Here is an 18,528-nt window from a genome sequence, read left to right as displayed (position 1 = left end):
GGCACGAACCTGTGTGCCCTGCATCGGCAGGCGGACTCTCAACCACTGCGCCACCAGGGAAGCCCCCTCTCTTTTTTAATAAAGTCGCAGTGCCCTCTGCATATGAAAAATGCTTATAGGTTTTTTGACCTCATGCTCAGACATCTTCCTATCGTTTTGACTTGCTTTCTACTTTTCAACACAAAATTTACACTTATATCTTTGGAAAGACAGAAGGGGCAAGACTGCATCTATAGGGAGATTATACGAACAAGAGTTTGACATGAGTTTCATTCATAGCTTGTTTTTCTTTTGATAGTTCATCAGTTCACAGGTGTGGAAAGTCTTTTCTTTAAAAAATTATTTATTTTAGGCTGCCTTGGGTCTTTGTTGCTGCGCGAGGCTTTCTGTAGTTGCCCCAAGCAGGGGCTACTCTTTGGTGCGGTGCGTGGGCTTCTCATTGCAGTGGCTTTTCTTGTTGCTGAGCACGGGCTCTAGGCACGTGGGCTCAGTAGTTGTGGCTCACGGGCTCTAGAGCGCAGGCTCAGTAGTTGTGGTGCATGGGCTTTGTTGCTCCATGGCTTGTGGGATCTTCCCCGACCAGGGCTCGAACCTATGCCCCTTGCATTGGCAGGCAGATTCTTAACCACTGTGCTACCAGGGAATACCCGGTGTGGAAAGTCTTTAGTGACCATTCAAGTGGTATGAATGGATTTCTTTGGTGATCATTTTAGATTAGTGGGTTATAGAATATCTTATTTCACGTCGTTACAGGTGACTATATTTTAGAAACCAGGGAAGTGTGGGACCCAGACTTGACTTTCTCTTGTGGTTTGGGGCTGTAGTCATTATCTTCTTAGCTTACTGGATGGGTCAGAATTTGAGCCTTGCCATGAGCTAGCAAACTGGGCCTTAATATACAGCATTATGTGCCATCACCCATCTTTAATATTAGCTATTTTTAAAGGCAATATCATCCCTGTATAACAAAACCATTTTATGTGCCCACTTGGTACTACAGGCTGAATATGAATATATACAGTACACCACTGTGAAAACAGCCACACATTGAAGAGCTAAAGAAAATTAAACTTTGGTGCTTAATTACCTGAGTATTTGTATGTTTCCCCTTGTGTTTTGCTTGTCTCCTCTAATAGATGTTTGTGGGGGAAGCCGTAATATTTACTGATAGCTGCTTGCTTGTGAATGAGGACTCCATGATATTCATGGATACTTTCCGTGATCTACATAAATGACATAAAATGCCAGGTATTGATATTGTGTTTGGCACAAGGGTGCTAACAGATATAGAATAAATACAAATGTCATTCATTCAACCAAAACTTTATTGAGCTTCTCTGGGCTAAGAGAGTCCCTGTCCTTAAAAAGCTTGTAAGCTACTCACAGCAACTGAAAAGTAGACCATTCATCATACTATGATGAGTTTTTTTTTTTTTTTTTGCGGTATGCGGGCCTCTCACTGTTGTGGCCTCTCCCGTTGCGGAGCACAGGCTCCGGACGCGCAGGCTTAGCGGCCATGGCTCACGGGCCTAGCCGCTCCGCGGCATGTGGGATCTTCCCGGACCGGGGCACGAACCCGTGTCCCCTGCATCGGCAGGCGGACTCTCAACCACTGCGCCACCAGGGAAGCCCACTATGATGAGTTTTAAATTCTGACCATGGAACCCAGAGGAAAGACACATTATCTAGCCTGGAAAACTTTTGGGTAGCCTTAATTTTTCTTTCCTTCATGGATCATGAGACAAATGAAAGGAAAGCTTGTTTTCACCATTGCTTTTTAGAAATTTCTTATTTTGCTAATCTTTGTTTTAGGTGGTGTTTTAAAAGAAATGATAAACAGTTACCCCCATTCAGTGTTATGCTGAAAACCTCCATTTGCTCTGCATCCTGAAAAGGGTCTGCATCCCTCCTTTGAGGGACTAAGGAAAGTGGCGAAGTGCCACCAAGTGGCCTCTGGCTGTGACTGAGGGAAACTTGAACTGCTGAGTAGCAGGAGTGCAGTGGTCTGTCTAATGGGAAGTTCTTGGCCCCAATCACTTAACTCTTCTAACAACATCAGCACCACATTTATGTCATGTTCCAGTTTAAAAAGTGATTTTACAAAATGGAATGCATTGCTTCTGCAGAGCATCCCTGTGAGGTAGACAGGACAAATGTATTGTTAGCCCTCTTCTGGCTTTTGTGTGTGTGCTGCTTTCCCCCCCCCTTTTTTTTTAAAATAAATTTATTTATTTATTTATGGCTGCGTTGGGTCTTCGTTGCTGTGCACAGGCTTTCTCTAGTTGTGGTGAATGGGGGCTACTCTTCGCTGGGCTTCTCATTGCGGTGGCTTCTCTTGCTGTGGAGCACAGGCTCTAGGCACACGGGCTACAGTAGTTGTGGCACACAGGCTCAGTAGTTGTGGCACACGGGCTTAGTTGCTCCGCGGCATGCGGGATCTTCCCGGACCACGGCTTGAACCCATGTCCCCTGCATTAGCAGGTGGATTCTTAACCACTGTGCCACCAGGGAAGTCCCCCATTTTTGTTGTTTTTGTTTTTATCGTTGTAAAATACATGTAACATAAACTTTAACCGTCATAACCACCACTGCAGTAGTATTAATAAATACATTCATAATGTGGTGCAACCATCACCACCATTCACCTCTGTAAGTCTTTTCATGTTGTAAAATGGAAGCTCTACACACGTTAAACAGTAGCCTCCCTGCTTCCTACTCACCCCACCCCCAGCCCCTGGCAGAGGTGAATGATTGGTCCATAGTCACACTGCTTGCACAGCTAGGGTAGAATCCAGCATTCTGCCTGTGTTGCAGCATGCTTTCTCCTAATTCGCACTACAGTAGGGAACTGAAGAAGGATAGTTAAAAGATTAGGTAGAAATTTTCCACTAGAAATAAGAGAACCTTCCAGTAGGGAAGGGATTTTCTTTTAAATTTAGAAAAATGAGTAAAAAAAAAACCCCAGCAAAATGAAACAGGTGCCGTGTGTATCTCTTGCCAACTAACATTCTATTGTTACTTGTTTTAAATAACGTGGAGTACAGTTTGCTTTGCCTAAGGAAAGAAGCTGAAAAGATACAGGCTCTGATTTTAGTTTCCAACTCTGTCAGTGATTTGCTGTGGCTCTGGGCAAGAAAAACAGCATCTATTGGGGTACTTTATTTTTTCTAAAAAGACAGTAAGTCCCACCCTCCATTTTCTTAGTAAGTAGGGTCTGGGCATGCTTTCTCTTTTATCCAGAAATGAACTTTTATTCTTTTCACCTGTCCTCACTTTGCCCTGGAACTCTCATCTCCCTTGAGGATGGGGAAAAAACCATTAAGTTGTCAATTAAAGATGACATCATCTGTTCAAAATTCAGAAAGCCTCTTTCGGAGGGACTCAGATTTTCTTGGGGGAGTAGGAGAGGTAAATGCCCAGACAAGTAAAAACTTAAACTCTGCATCGGGCTGACATCTCCCTTCTCAAAGGTTCCCCCTCCCTCTCCTCCTTCCCGGATGGCCTCTGGAGGCAGGAGGAAGTGACACAGGGATGGAGCCCTGGTCTGGGTGTTGCTCTCTGGTTGAAGTCTCATCGGCTATTTTTGCAGTGAGCTCTGTCCTTGCTGCCTCTGCTTCCGAAGCACCTCTGATGGCTGGACCTGTTGGTGTGCCCATGACCCCAAGGGCTTGGCATTCTCCACTGGTGTTGGCTGGTCCACAGGTGCCAGAGGCCTAGTGGCCACTCCTATTTAATCTCTGTTCTCTGCCTTTTGCTACAGGAGCTGTCTTTTAAAAACATCTTATTTTGCAGTAACTCCATACTTAAGAGTAAAGGTATGAGAATAATACAGAGAACTTCTCTATACCCTGAATCCCTTTTTAACATTTTGCTACATTTGTGTATTATTCTCTGTCTGTATACTCACTATTATGTATTTTTCTGAATCATTTGGGAGTAGGATACATCTCCAGAGAAGCTGATCTAGAAGGATGAATTGGAACCTTCCAAGTGAACAAGGGAGGGAAGTGTCTGGAAATAGCTCTCATATTCTTTCTTTTTCTCTGCTTTCCTCTAACCCTTCTTTCTTCCAAGTTAAGTTTCTCCACCTCCTTGAGCTCTTCCTTTTATGGAAAAGCACAAAGAATGTAAAAACCACCCAAGTCCTTCAGATAATATGAAGGTTTATAATTTTGATCGAGGAAGCCTTTTTTAATAAGTCTAAGCACGAATTTTTTAGGGGTAGTTTATCTAGTTTATAAATTCACTAGTATCTCACCTAATAGAATAATTATATCCTGTGTTGGTGCTTGCCCTTTGGCATTTTTCAGCTTTTTAGATCTTCCCTCTAAAGGATAGGACTAGTATGGCAAAAAAAAAAAAAAAATGTTGAAATTTCTTTCCTTTGATTCTTTTTTAAAATTTATTTATTTTTAATTAATTTATTTTTGGCTGCATTGGGTCTTCGTTGCTGCACATGGGCTTTCTCTAGTTGTGGCGAGCGGGGGCTACTCTTTGTTGCGGTGCACGGGCTTCTCATTGCGGTGGCATCTCTTGTTGCGGAGCATGGGCTCTAGGCACACGGGCTTCAGTAGTTGTGGCCCGCAGGCTCAGTAGTTGTGGCTCGCAGGCTCAGCAGTTGTGGCGCATGGGCTCAGTAGTTATGGCTTGCAGGCTCCGTAGTTGCGGCGCACGGGCTTAGTTGCTCTGTGGCTTGTGGGATCTTCCCGGACCAGGGCTCGAACCCGTGTCCCCAGTGTTGGCAGGCGGATTCTTAACCACTGCGCGACCGGGAAGCCCCTTTCCTTTGATTCTTATAGCATAGCAGGCGAGGGGGTGAAGTTGACAGTAACATGTATTTGGGGAGTGCCTGGTAATTTCTGGGCTGTTCTGCTCTCCCAGCAGTAGGAGTAGCACCTCCCTTTTTCCTCTGATCGTTGGCCATGAGAATGGCTATTTGAAAACATCATCCATGGGACAGAATTTGGTCTGATGAGCAGTTTTCTTTGGTAAGAAAGACAGGTTGGTCATATGGGCAATAATATGAAGCAGTAGGTTTCCTGGAAATCTGTTGGTGGTGCCGCTGGAGTCCTGTGTCATAGCTCCAGTGAGCGCCATTCCAACTGTAGGTTTCATAATGGTGCCTCCTGGAGCACACTCACTGGTCTTTCTTCATGCATTTCTCTCGTCCCCTAAAGAGAGATTTTAACTTTGATGAAAAAGCCTCAAAGATATTAAGTGTCTTTTTATTAATTTTTGAAATTTTATTTTATTTCTTTTTTAAATGGGCTAGCTTATATTTCATCGTGCAGGAACATAGCTCATTGTATCGGATTTATTGGGGGAAATTAAATTTGAATTGATTCTGCTAACTATGATTTGAATGAGAGAAAAAGTATAAAAAATGAAGCTGTAAGCTTTTCATCTGAGAATAGTTCTACCTAGTGATTAAAAATTAGAGCAGTATGAAACTCGATAATAAAAAGGCAAGTAACCCAATCAAAAAATGGCCAAAGAACCTGAACAGGCATTTTTCCAAAGAAGACGTACAAATGGTTAATATGTAGCTAAGCAGATACTCAGTACCAGTCATTAGACAAATGCAAATCAAAACCACAGTAAGATACCATCACACCCCCGAAGATGGACAGTAACACGTGTTGTCCGAGATGTGGAGAAACTGAAACTTTCATACATTACTGGTGGGAATGTAAAATCACACAGTCACTTTGGAAAATGGTCTGGCAGCTCTTCAAAATGTCAAACATAGAGTTACCATAGGATTCGGCAATTCCACCCCTGGTTATATACCAAGAGAAATGAAGTATATGTCCACAAAAGAACTCGTACATGAATATTAATAGCAGCATTATTCATAATAGCCAAAAAGTGGAAATAACCCTTATACCCATAAACTAATGAAATGACAAAGGAAGTGTGTTATATCTATGCAATGGATTACTATTTGGCAGTAAAAAGGAATGAAGTATTGATACATGCAACAGCTCAAATGACTCTTGAAAACATTATGCTAAGTGAAAAAAACCAGTCATGAAAGACCACATATTATATAATTTCATTAATATAAAACATCCAGAATAGGCAAATGTGTACATACAGGAAGTAAATTAGTGGTTTGTTAGGGCTAGAGGTGGAGGGACATGCGAAGCGATTGCTGGTGGATGGATATAGAGTATCTTTTGGGTGACAAGATGTAAAATTAGATTGTGGTGAAAGTGACATACTATCTATGAATATTAAAAAACATTGTATAATTTAAGTGAGTGAATTGTATGGTCTGTGAATAATGTATCAGTAAAGCTGTTTAAAAACGTACAGAAATTAAAGAAGTAAAATCAGGGCAAAATAAGGACACATTTTCTAGCATACCTATACCTGTAAATGAAATACGAGGTACTGTTTTTCTTAGCCTCTATAAACCCAATAACAATAGTTTTCTCTAGCTAAAAATACATTTTTTTTCCTGACGTTTGAGTTTAACGTCTAGGTTATGCTCAGAAGTGGAACAGACAAGTCATTTTTTTCAGTTAAAATTTTACTAACTGTGCTTGCTTTGGTGGTACACCTTCTAAAACTAAAGCAATATAAGGAACATCTAGCATGGCGTCTTTGCAAGGGTACACGTACCTCAGTGCAGTGTGTTATGTATATTTCCTTCCTTTATTGAAGGAAGTAAGAGAAGACCTGAATAAATGTGTATAGATGTGGAAAATATAATATTGTAAAGTTTACAGTTCTCTGCAAAATCTCTGAAAATATAATGAAGTCCCACTCAAAACCTCAGCAGGACTTTTCTTGGAACTTTACAATAACTGATTCTAAAACTTGTAAATAAGAATGAAGTTGCAATAGTAGTCCCAGACACCCCCCCTCCCCCAAAGAGCATTTAATAAAGTAGAGGGCTTGCCCATTGTCATATAGGATCTAATAAAGCCAAGCTAATGAAAGTTGTGTGAATGGTGCAGACAGAGGCAAATAAGTGAATGGATCCAAAGAGTGCCTGAAACTGCCCTGTACATGTATGAAAACCTGCCCTGGGTTAGAGATAACAGCGTCATTCATTATGTTGGAGTGTGATAATTTTAGCGTGAACGCATGTCAAACATTTACTTATCAATGAGGAAATCATCAAGATGGTGAAACTGTTCCAAGAGCATTTGGGGAATTGAAGGAAAAATGTTTGAATAAGATTTGTTATATACAAAACTGGTTAATCTCCTACAAGGCAATAAAACCATAACCATACCAAATTATTTGCATATGTACCAGACCAAAAAAATCTGCAAGTTAACATATTATTTTATAGAATATAGACCTTAATCAGTAGAAAATAGCAAGTCAAACAAGGATATATCCCTTATAGAATGAAATATTCCTTGGGTGGGCCTGTTAGACAGTGCTCCAAGATGGCATTGAGTGGGCATGCAATCATTTTTTTTAAATCTTATTTCAAAGCTACTGAGTAGCTGAAGGATGAGTTATTCATTGCTGTTGAGATAATTGCCTATCCATAGGGGAAACAATTAAATTTAGATCACACTGTACACAAAAGTGGATTCTAGATATACTTGTGTGTTAAATTATTTCCTCTATGTATTTAAGCATTTCTCATAAAAAAGGGGAAAATAGGTTCTTGATAAAATACTAGATAGTAGTTTACTATCTAGTAAGTGAATGAATTAGGTCTATAAAAAAAACTGAATAAAAAAATCAGTTTGTAGCATGATGTACTTATTGTGATACTAATATGAGTTTTAAAATACTGTAGAATTTCTGGGACTTAATGTACATGTATAGAAAAGCATAAAAAACTAAACTTTTGTACCCCAGAAAAATGAAAAAGTATCTAGTATTGTTTTATTAATAATTATTAAGTTCTGCTAAATTTAAGTGTTTTCTGCCTGGTAAAGATGCTATAATTGTAGCTTTGAAACATGCAACAGTTACCTGACACAACAGACTTGATTTTAGCAGAACTTAATTAATTTAGTGTTTTATATATATGGTATGTCAAATCATTGGGGTAAAGATACAGGTTTTTAAAAATTATCTTGGGAAAAATAGCAAAAGATTAAGAAAAATGCACAGCACTATCTTGTACCATATACTCAAATTATAAATGGATCAACATTAAATATTAAAAAAATAAGCAGCATGGTAAAATTATGTTATATAATCTTTGTGGAGGGGAGGTTTTCCTAAGTATGCCCTCAAAATCAGAAATATTAAAGGGAAATATTAATTTTGATTATATAAAAATTTCAATATTGGGGAGAATTTTAAAATTAAAGATAAGGCAAATGAGAAATGGGGACATTTTTATATACATTTCAGAGAACATATTTTTCTAGCCCTTATAAATGAATCTGTAAGGGAACAGATAGGCAAGAATGGTCCGAAAGGCTAGACAGCCCTTTGAATCTATCTTATTCCTCTTTCCCTGCTTGTAAACTGAGATGTCAGTCAGTACCCTGGAGTCTTGTTTACCTAAGTGCTTAGGGCTTCCTCCATTCTCCTGGTAAGAAGTTCTTGTGATAGAAAATAACATGCCTTCAAGCTACATTTCCACTTAACCGTGGCGTTTTCTTTTCTCCCATCACCCACACCCAACCACCCTTGTGAAAAGAACCTTGATTTTCCCCTAAGCTGATATATGACATTTAGGAAACTTGACGTGTTCAAGAAAAGATGAATGTTGAATATAAAATATTACCGGGTATTGGGAAGTCTGAAGGTAGAATATAATCATACTCCACTTAATGTACAATAAGGGCATTGACATCTTAGAATTTTAAAAAAAAGAAGCTTTCCTAAAGGGATGGTCAACAACCCTTTCCTCTCTCCTCTATGGCTGTGGACAGTTAAGGTGAATCGTCAGTGGGAGGTTGACGATTCTGTTATATACAGGGCAGAGCTTATTCTTAAGCTCTATGGAAGTTTCCTTCTCTCCAGTAGGCTTGCCTCTGCGTGTGTCTCTGCGGTAGATCTAGGTCAAAATGTGGCCTAAGATTCTGCAAACCAGATTGGTCTCCAGCTCCTCTATGTTACCTCAGCATTCTGTGGTATGAATATATAATGGGAAACAAGGCAGTTTTTAAAACATAAGATATTTTACAAAATACTTGCCCTTTCACTCCAGAATTTATCCTTAGGAAATAATCAGGCAAGTGAGTAAAGGGGCTTATTGCAGTATTATTTGTATTGATAATTGCCAAACATTGGGAGCAACTAGCATGCCTCAAAATGAGGGATAGGTAACAAATTATGTTACCTCTATTCAGTAGACTGCTATGTGGACACTAGCTATGAAAGAGCAACTCTGTATTTGTTGAGAAGAAAAGATTCAGGATAAAGTAAGCATATAATAAAGGAAACCAGAATATGTTATCCCAAAATATGTATGCCTCTTTGACATAAAAATCATTTTGAGCTGAAGGCAATCAGGAAGCAGTAAACACTGAAAAAGTTCCCTCTTTCTATCTAAAGGTGGGACATAAATTCTGTTTTTACTGGAGACAGACTCGTACAGCTCAGAGTCTGCAGACAAATCTTGTTAAATTAACCCTTATTTATTCCAAGCTATTCCTTCACCATTTACCCCTAGGCCTTCACCATTTGTTTTTCCAATTCTTGACAAATGTATTGTTTCTTTGTCAGAAAGGTATAAAAGATTTCTGCTCTGCTCACTTCTTTGGGTCTTTATTGTCCTATGAAGGTTCTCACGTACATGTAACCATTCAATTAACTTTGTGTGCTTTTCTCTTGTTGATCTGTCTTTGTCAGTTTAATTTCCAGACCCAGCCAGTGACCCTAAGAGGGTTGACAAAAACTTTTTCCTCCCCTACAGTAATATTCCATTTCAATCAAGAAAAATATAGACAGATAGATAGGGAAAAGATTTGGAAGGATATATACAAGCTACAATGTTATCTTTGGGTGGAGAGTTTTGGGGGGTGATTTCATTAATTTCTTTTTTGTGTACTGGAATATAAAGAAAAATAAGTTTATTTTATTGGGGCTGTATTTCAGGAATATTCACCATGTAACTGAGTGGATTCTGCTATTTGATTTTCAAAACTGATAAGAAATGGAAGTGAGATAATATAAATAATTGAAGGACTTGTGTTGTATACTTTAATCTATGTAGACTTTTCCTGTAAGACAAAGAAGTAACAACCTCACTGCCTTTTTATTAATAGGCCTTCTCGTGTAGATATGGCAACAAGCAGCCAACACTTCTCATCGTTTGATACAAAACAGGCATCCGGACAGCACCGAACATCTAATGTGAAAAGGTCAGGAAAGGGGGGGGGTGCGGGTGTTCCTGGGGGACTGGGGAGAGCAGTCCAACCCTTGGGTAAATTGCAGTGTTGATGTTAGATAGAGCTTTGTGTTTTACTAATGGGTAGGGTGGAGAGAGGCCTGGGCAGGTATAAGTGCCCATTGTACAAATTAGGGAAGGAGTCTCAGAGCTCCTAAGGGATTTAGTGAGTAGGTCACCCTGTTACATAAAAGCAGAAACAAAACCAAATTCAACTCTTGGGGTACAACTCCCTCTTGAGCCTTTTTTTATCTTTTAAAATTTTAACCATTTATTTTATTATGAAATAATGTAACCATATTGCCAAGCATCGGGCAAGATGGAGGAAAGAAGAATTATGAGCACTGTTAGAATTTTGGTATATTTCATTCCAGTCTTTTCTCTAGGCATGTGCTCCTTGATATAGATGTAGCCATACCTTTTTCATTGAACATTGTATTGTGATTGTTTTTCCAATTGTATTCTTCTTGTAACTTTGGCTGAAAAGTGCATTTAAGAAGCATTTGTCATAGAAAATTCAGGAAATATACAAAAGCACAAAGGAGAGATAAAATATGTATTACCATCACCATAACTGTTTTTTGGGTGTGTATTCTTTCTTTTTCTCTTCATATATAGAGATATTAATTTTTTTTCTAAATTGGGATCATATTAATTTTACTGTTTGGTAACCCACTTCAAAGCATAATACATCGTGACATTTTTCCTTTCCACTGAATGTGTTTTATAATATCATATTTGATTGCTAAGTACTGTTCCTTTACGCCCATTTTAGAATTATTTTAGCCAGTTGTCACTTTTTGAATATGTAAGTTGTTCCTTTCTCGGTTATTAAGGCAACTTTGTTAAAGCTTTATTTTATACCATGAAAAAGTGCTTTCCATTTATCCTTACGGGTTTATTAAACTTTATACAGCACGTCTTCGGCCTTTTAGATTTTGCATTTGAAATTTCAGCTACTTTTGAGTATGTTCACAATACTCATGGGCTTGGCGGTTTGTCTTAGGACTCAACCCTCACAATATAAGGAAGCGGTGCAATATTTATAAGGATTGAGGAATGGAGATGAAGTTGAAAATAACTTCTCAGGATCTGAAGGCGTTTATTTTCCACACTACTTTTTGATTTCATATGTCTCTGCTCATGGAAATCTGAGCTATCTTCAGAAACATGTATTCCTCCCTCATAGTTGTCCTCTAACTGATCTGATAGTTTCCTAGGTAACCACTGCATCAACATTTATATAATGCTGAGTTTGAAAGCTGGGATAAAATAAATTTAAAAAATATTACTGAAAGCAGTGATAAATTAAGGGCATAGCATTCAGAGAGAGCTCTGGGTTGTATCGGTAGACTGGGAATTTTCAGCATATGTGTAGTTCTGAAGGCATGAACTGTACGTGCTCTTTCCAAGAGAGAGCAAAACAAATGAGAAGAGAGTGAAGGAAGGAAGCCCCATGAACACAGACATTGAAGGAGCAGCTAATGGAATGATTTCATGCAGAGCTATGGAGGTTTGAGGGACAGGACGATTAAATGAGATGGTAGCTGCAAGGTGGGCAAGGGGTTGGGGAGGGGTGAGTTCTGGAATGAGGTCAGCAGAGCCAGGTGTTGCAAAGAGGTCTACGTGGATAAAGGCTGGAAAGCATCCTTTGTATTTTGTAGTTAGGTCATCATAGACCTTTAGCTTAGAGGGTTCCTTGCCAGGCTGCAGTGGAAGATGAATGGGAGGAGGGGAAGTAGGGAAAGTGAGAGTCAACTCTTTTTTGAAGCTTTTGCCTATGAAGAGAAGGAGTGGGAGAAGTTCAGGAGAGAAAACAAAATCGAAAGTTATCTTTTTGGCTGGTTTTACTTTAAGTAGAAATGAGTGAGATTTGTGCGTTTTCTGAGTTGGAAAGAGGGCAGAGAGGAAAAGGTTTAAAGACATATAAAGGAAGAAACAGGAGGGAAACGTAAGAAGTATAGTATTAGCATTTGTAGGTTTCGTTTTAAAATTAAATTATTAAAATTAAGATTTTTCTTTAAAAAAATGAAACAATAAAAATTCCTACTCTGCCTTTCAATCAACAGGTCTTCTAATGCATTTGTAAAAACAAGCACTTGTAAATTTATTGTGAAGCAGCCCAGAAGGACATCTGCAAAGTTGAGCAATGCTTCTAACTTGAGCAAGTCTGTGGGTAGTTAGACCGCATAGAGCATAATGGCGCCCTAGCTAATGTATACTCCCCATGTGACTGCTCCACTGACACCCGGTGTATTGCTCCTCCACACAAAGCTGTGAGGCAGTCAAGGAGGGAGTTTAGTCACTATTTCACAAACGAGCAATCCTGGATGGCAGGTGACATACCCAAGGTGCCTCAGCCAGGCAGTGGTTGATCTGCATCTTGATGCTCCATCTCCTCATTTCCTGGCCAGAGCATCTTTAATGATGAACCCATTTGCTTCCCTGGTTGTAATCCCTCTCATCTGTTTAGTCTTACAAAGTGCTTTGACAACCATGGGTTCTTTTTTTTTTTCTTTCTTTCTTTTTTTTTTTTTTGCGGTACGCGGGCCTCTCACTGCTGTGGCCTCTCCCGTTGCGGAGCACAGGCTCCGGACGCGCAGGCTCAGCGGCCATGGCTCACGGGCCCAGCCGCTCCGCGGCATGTGGGATCTTCCTGGACCGGGGCACGAACTCGTGTCCCCTACATCGGCAGGCGGACTCTCAACCACTGCTCCACCAGGGAAACCCATTTACAGACATTTTAATACTTCACTTATCAAGCCTAGATCATAGCTCAGCATGGGCACAGACCATTGGTAGCTTTAATTATTACCTGACGAAAGCTGGCATATGCGAATCCCAGAGTTATGCAAGGAGTTCTGGTCACCCGGAAGCCTGAGTTCTAAAGACTGTTTAGTAGGATGAGATTTTCAAATGGCTAAATCATTAAGGTTATGGGCAAAATTTGACTAGAGGCTTGTGAGAGAAAAGAGGGACCCTCTCTTGGATTGTTTAGTCAAGAATGCCGCATAGAGGGAGTTGCTGTTTAAAGGGTATAGGGTTTCAGTTTTGCAGGATGAAAACGTTCCGGGGGTTAGTTGCACAACAACGTACAGATACTTAACACTACTAAACTGTACACTTAAAAATGGTTAAGATGGTAAATTTTTAATTATGTGTGTGCTACCATAGTGAAAGAAAAAAGAAATGCAGGATAGTTAACCCAGACATTATTATATAGAGTTCATCCTAGTTTTCTTTGACCTCCTTTTTGTCTTAGGTACTAGGTACATTTCCCATGCTATTAAGACATGTGTATCATCTCGTCTTGGAAAAATCCTTCCTAGCTTGAGAAGGAAACCTCTGGACTGAGTTCAGGAAAGCTGAGACAGGGTTTTTGTGTGCATCTCACCTTCTTGCTGTACTTCCTTGCTTCTTTCTGACTCACTAGGCATTACCCTAAGGAGCTTCTTCTTCGTTGTTTATGGTTGACCAGCACATTCACTAGTAAGAAAAACCAGGGGGAGTTAGCAATCTTTGCTAAAAAGAAGCCACTTCAAAATAAGTTTTATTAGAGATGATTGGGCAAAGGTTAAATTATTACCATACCAATGGGCTATTAAAGAGCAGCTTATTATAATTGTATTTATTAATAAATCAGGATAGGAGGAAAAGGCAATAAGCACAGGTAATTTAAAGGAATTTGATGTATCATGTTCTGGTTTTGAAGACTAAGTGCTTTTTAGGAACAATTGATTAAAAACTCCACTCTTGGGCTTCCCTGGTGGCGCAGTGGTTAAGAATCCGCCTGCCAATGCAGGGGACACGGGTTTGAGCCCTGGTCCGGGAAGATCCCACATGCCGTGGAGCAACTTAAGCCCGTGTGCCACAACTACAGAGCCTGTGCTCTAGAGCCCGTGAGCCTCACTACTGAAGCCCGCACGCCTAGAGCCCATGCTCCGCAACAAGAGAAGCCACCGCAATGAGAAGCCCATGCACCGCAACGAAGAGTAGCCCCCGCTCGCCACAACTAGAGAAAGCCCGCGCACAGCAACGAAGACCCAACTCAGCCAAAGATAAATACACAAATAATTCATAAAAAAAAACTAAAACAAAAAACACCACCCTTGCTGTTAGTTAACAGATCTACTAAAATAGACATGACATGAAGCACTGTGGCACATAGGGGTGGCTCCTGATCAGAGCTCTGCTGTCCTGTTTGGTTCTGAATGATGAGCATGTGATTCAGGAGGAAAGACTAGGCACGTTTATTCTTTTAAAAAATAATAGTATTTCCCTATTCCTTTAAATGCATTATTTAGGAGCATTTTGACCTTATATCTTCTTTGTTGCTCTTTCTAACAGCAATGTTAATACCTGTTGAGTAGATATTGTCATATCCTCATACCCCTTTTCTAGATGAGGGAACAGAGTTGGAGAGATTAAGTGACTTGCCTAAAAGTCTACACAGCCTACCACAGATTGTGAGCTTACTGGGTCCCTTCTCTCCCTTGGGTAGTTAATGAGTTGTACTGGGGGTCTCTGTAGTCTGGTTGTCCAGCTGTGCGTGCTCCTTGAACCTCTGGGCTCCACACAGCTGAATCAATAGGCCTGACGCATGTTGGCCAGGAGTTCTTGAGTACAGATGCGATCTTGGATTTGCCTGGGAAAGAACCCTGAGTACTCCCACACACGTTGTTAAAGGTCTCTGAAGAGTAAACCCTGACCCTGCTACCATTCTGTGCCTATAAATCTTAAGTGTTTAGTTCTTTCTTTGAAAGAACTGTCTCTTTTTGGCCTAAGTCTAGAGCCAGCTGAGATATCGGTAAAGGGGTCAGATCAATAGAGATCAGACTCTCAGCTTTATTATTCTTAAAGACTGTATTGGAGGATGTAGATTAGATGCCTGGAGAAATGGGCTTTTGACACACCTCTGAATGAACTTCAGGTGCTATACTGCAAGCTTCCCTGGTGAGGATGGTGAGGGTTGTGGGGTAGAACCTGCCCTTCTTAGCTCACCGCACTGGGGAAAGTATAGATTATAATGTACCCACTCTCCCTATAGGAAGGGGGCCAGGTCACTTATGCCCAGTCAGGTAACTCCCCTCCTAGAAGAGGAATGCAGAGGTGCGAGTGTTATGCAGAGGAGTGTTATCCAGCCAAGGCCCGCCTCAGGGAAATCTGAGGCGTGGGAGGAACTATTCCTCCCTCACAGCTGTTAACTTTCTAACTCATCTGTGAATTTCCTAGATAGCTCCATCAACATTCATAATGCTTACCTATTACTATTGATCCTTTATTACATAGAAGTGGATTTAAAATTAAGTTCGTATTAGAGATGCATTTGGACAGTTTAAAAGTGTTAACTATTCGATTGGGTGTGCACTTATTTTAAATAATTGATTTATCAAGTAAAAGAGGCAAGGAACTTAGAAGTACAGCATTATTATATATTGGTTTTTTAGACTTCTATTCATTTTAACACAAATCATAAAAATCCCCTCTCTGCCTTTAAGCAACAGTTCTCATGAAGCAGATAGGGTTAATATTGGGTCATTAGATTATGTGCAAAGTGTGGAGAAGCTTCGCCAGGTCATAAAGTATGAGTGTGTATGTGGTTCTTATCAGGCAAGGTTGGGCAGTTTGACACTCTTAGATAATTATACTAATGCCTCAGTATATATAAGTGCTTATATTTTTATTTCCATGAGCATACCTGATTTTTATAACTACCTTATAAAGTAGTAACAGCAGGCTTGACTATCCCCATCATACAGATAAGGAAACGGAAACTTAGGGAGGTAAGGTGGGCTGTTCAAGGCTTCAGAGCTGGGAATTGGTGGAGATGAGACTTTTTTCTTTATAACACTACTTTTATGTTTTAAAATCTTTATAAATCAAAATTTCATCATAAAAGTGACATGAACAGAGTTTAAATAATATAGAAAGAAGAGAAAAAAAGTCACCAGTTACCTCTCTACCCAACATAGCATCAGTATAAATTGTGAGTTCTCAGAGGACAGAAACAACATCTCCAGGTAAATAACTGAAAATGGCATTGCGAGTCTGAGCTCAGGTTATCTGGGACCACAGTTTTAGTGGAATTAGTACACAATAAGAAATTTTTGATGGAGGGTCTTGAAGCAAAGGGGCTCCTGGGCTCTTGAATGCAGTAGAAACTTTTTCTGGATGCACTTAGCAAAGAACCCAGAATTCCTGTCTGCCTGCTGCTGGCTTGATCCATAATGGCCCTCTTCTCCCTGCGCTCCTGCCCCCATCCTCAAATCTTCATAAATAATAAAATTCTGGCATGTTGATTATCTTATAGGGAATATAACCTTTATGTTTCAAAGGGCTAAGTTTTCACTTCTGTTTGCCCTTATAGCCAGTAAGGTTTTTTTTGTTTTGTTTTTTGTTCTTTTTGTGTTACGCGGGCCTCTCACTGTTGTGGCCTCTTCCGTTGCGGAGCACAGGCTCTGGACGCGCAGGCTCAGCGGCCACGGCTCACGGGCCCAGCCGCTCCGCAGCATGTGGGATCTTCCCGGGCCGGGGCACGAACCTGCGTCCCCTGCATCGGCAGGCGGACTCTCAACCACTGCGCCACCAGAGAAGCCCCCTTGGCTGTTTTTAAATAGTCAGACTCATCACTCTAGGCTGGTTGGACCGGTGTTATGAGGCTGAGCAGAAGGGTTTATGTAGTAAGTGTGGCTGCCATTTTAGGTCCTTGATTGAAGGGGGCAGTGTGATTGAACATCTGTTTTAGGCAGAATAGACTGAGGGTGGTGCCCAGAAAAATTAGTATTATCTGGGAGCTTGCTGAGCCCATCCCAGGCCTACGGAGTCAGAAACTCTGGTGGTGTGGCCTAGTGGTATTGTTTTAACAAGCCCTCTGGTGAGTTGAATGCACGCTAAAGTTTGAGAGCCGCTTAAGCACAGCTGGTACTACGAAGACATTCTTGGAGACTGTTTCAGAATTCAGGCTTGAAGTGGTGATCGTCTCAGTTAATGTGGCGGCAGCGGGAATGGAGAGAACAGCTGACCCCCAGACATGTGTGAGAAGTCCTAGCTGAGATTCCACTTGCTCTCTTGGTCATTCTTTGTGGAACACATGGTAGCACTGGTATTCTGGAGAGGAGGGGGTCTTAATTTCATGTGAACAGGTTAGTAAAACGCTTAGAAGGGTTGAGTTCACTGTGTTTGGAGGTGCCGAGCGCCCACTTCTGTTTCTCCCTCTGAGCTGGGCTTGCAAGTGCATCCACCCAGGTGCCAGTGTGGCCAGCTGAGATGCAAAGGTGGCTGTTTCTGTGGCAAGGGGACTGGTATCTGTTGTCAGCCCATTTCTTGGTAACAAAAGATGAGCTGTACTCTGAGAGAACTGGTGGGAGTGGAAATTAAGAGAACAGGTGAGAGGTAACACTGAAACACCTAATGGTTGAAGGGACGGGGTGATGAGGGAGGGAGTGGGCATTGCTGAGCTAAAAATTTCCTTTTGTTCTTAGAATAGAGTCCATCTTCTCGGGTGGGAGGGAGGGAGATGCAAGAGGGTGGGGATATGGGGATATATGTATACGTATAGCTGAGTCACTTTGTTATAAAGCAGAAACTAACACACCATTGTAAAGCAATTATACTGCAATAAAGATGTTTAAAAAAGTAAATTAATTAATTAAAAAAATAAAATAGCATTGCTATTTAAAACAAAAACAACAAAACAAAGTCCATCTTCTCCGCCACCATGGTGTCTGTTCTGTGCCTGCTTTCTGTCCTCATTCCTCCCGCTCTCGGCCTTGCTCTCACCGCATTCCCAGCTTAGAACCTCCCTTCTCCCCTCAACCCAGGTATTCTCGTGGCGGCCTCCATTCTGCAGCACTTGGATGTCACCCTCTTCAAGAACTTTCTATGAGCATCCTCATTAATGTTGGGCCTCACCCCACCCCCTTCCCCAACCAGTTTCTTCCCCAGACCACTTATCCCAGTATGAGATGATCTTAGTTACTGGTCTCCTTGTTTTAAGTCAGCCCTCCCTCCGCAGCACTTCCACAGCCGGGAACCCTACGGGTCTGCTCAGTGTGTATTCCCAGCACCTAGAAGAGTGTCTGGTGTGTAGTTAGAGCTCCATAAATATTAGCTGAGTGAATTCTAGGTAGAGATTTGCTTGCGGGGGGGCAGGTAGGGGGAGGAAGTAGGGGGAGAAATGTGTCTGTAGACACCAGGCAGCACATGAC

At 40.9% G+C, this 18,528-nt stretch overlaps 1 protein-coding gene across 1 annotated transcript in view; it reads left to right on the top strand.

Moving 5' to 3' along the window:
• Nucleotides 1-18,528, top strand: part of TTC39B (tetratricopeptide repeat domain 39B) — a 136,263-nt gene that overhangs the window by 58,020 nt on the left and 59,715 nt on the right. Inside the window, exon 3 of the mRNA XM_060014764.1 lies at nt 10,200-10,295. Within this exon, the coding sequence (XP_059870747.1) occupies nt 10,200-10,295 (96 nt within the window). The remainder of the gene's footprint in view (nt 1-10,199; nt 10,296-18,528) is intronic.

This window comes from Delphinus delphis, chromosome 6 (genome assembly GCF_949987515.2).
Source record: "Delphinus delphis chromosome 6, mDelDel1.2, whole genome shotgun sequence".
Taxonomy (NCBI): domain Eukaryota; kingdom Metazoa; phylum Chordata; class Mammalia; order Artiodactyla; family Delphinidae; genus Delphinus; species Delphinus delphis.
This window is presented reverse-complemented; position numbering and strand designations above follow the sequence as displayed.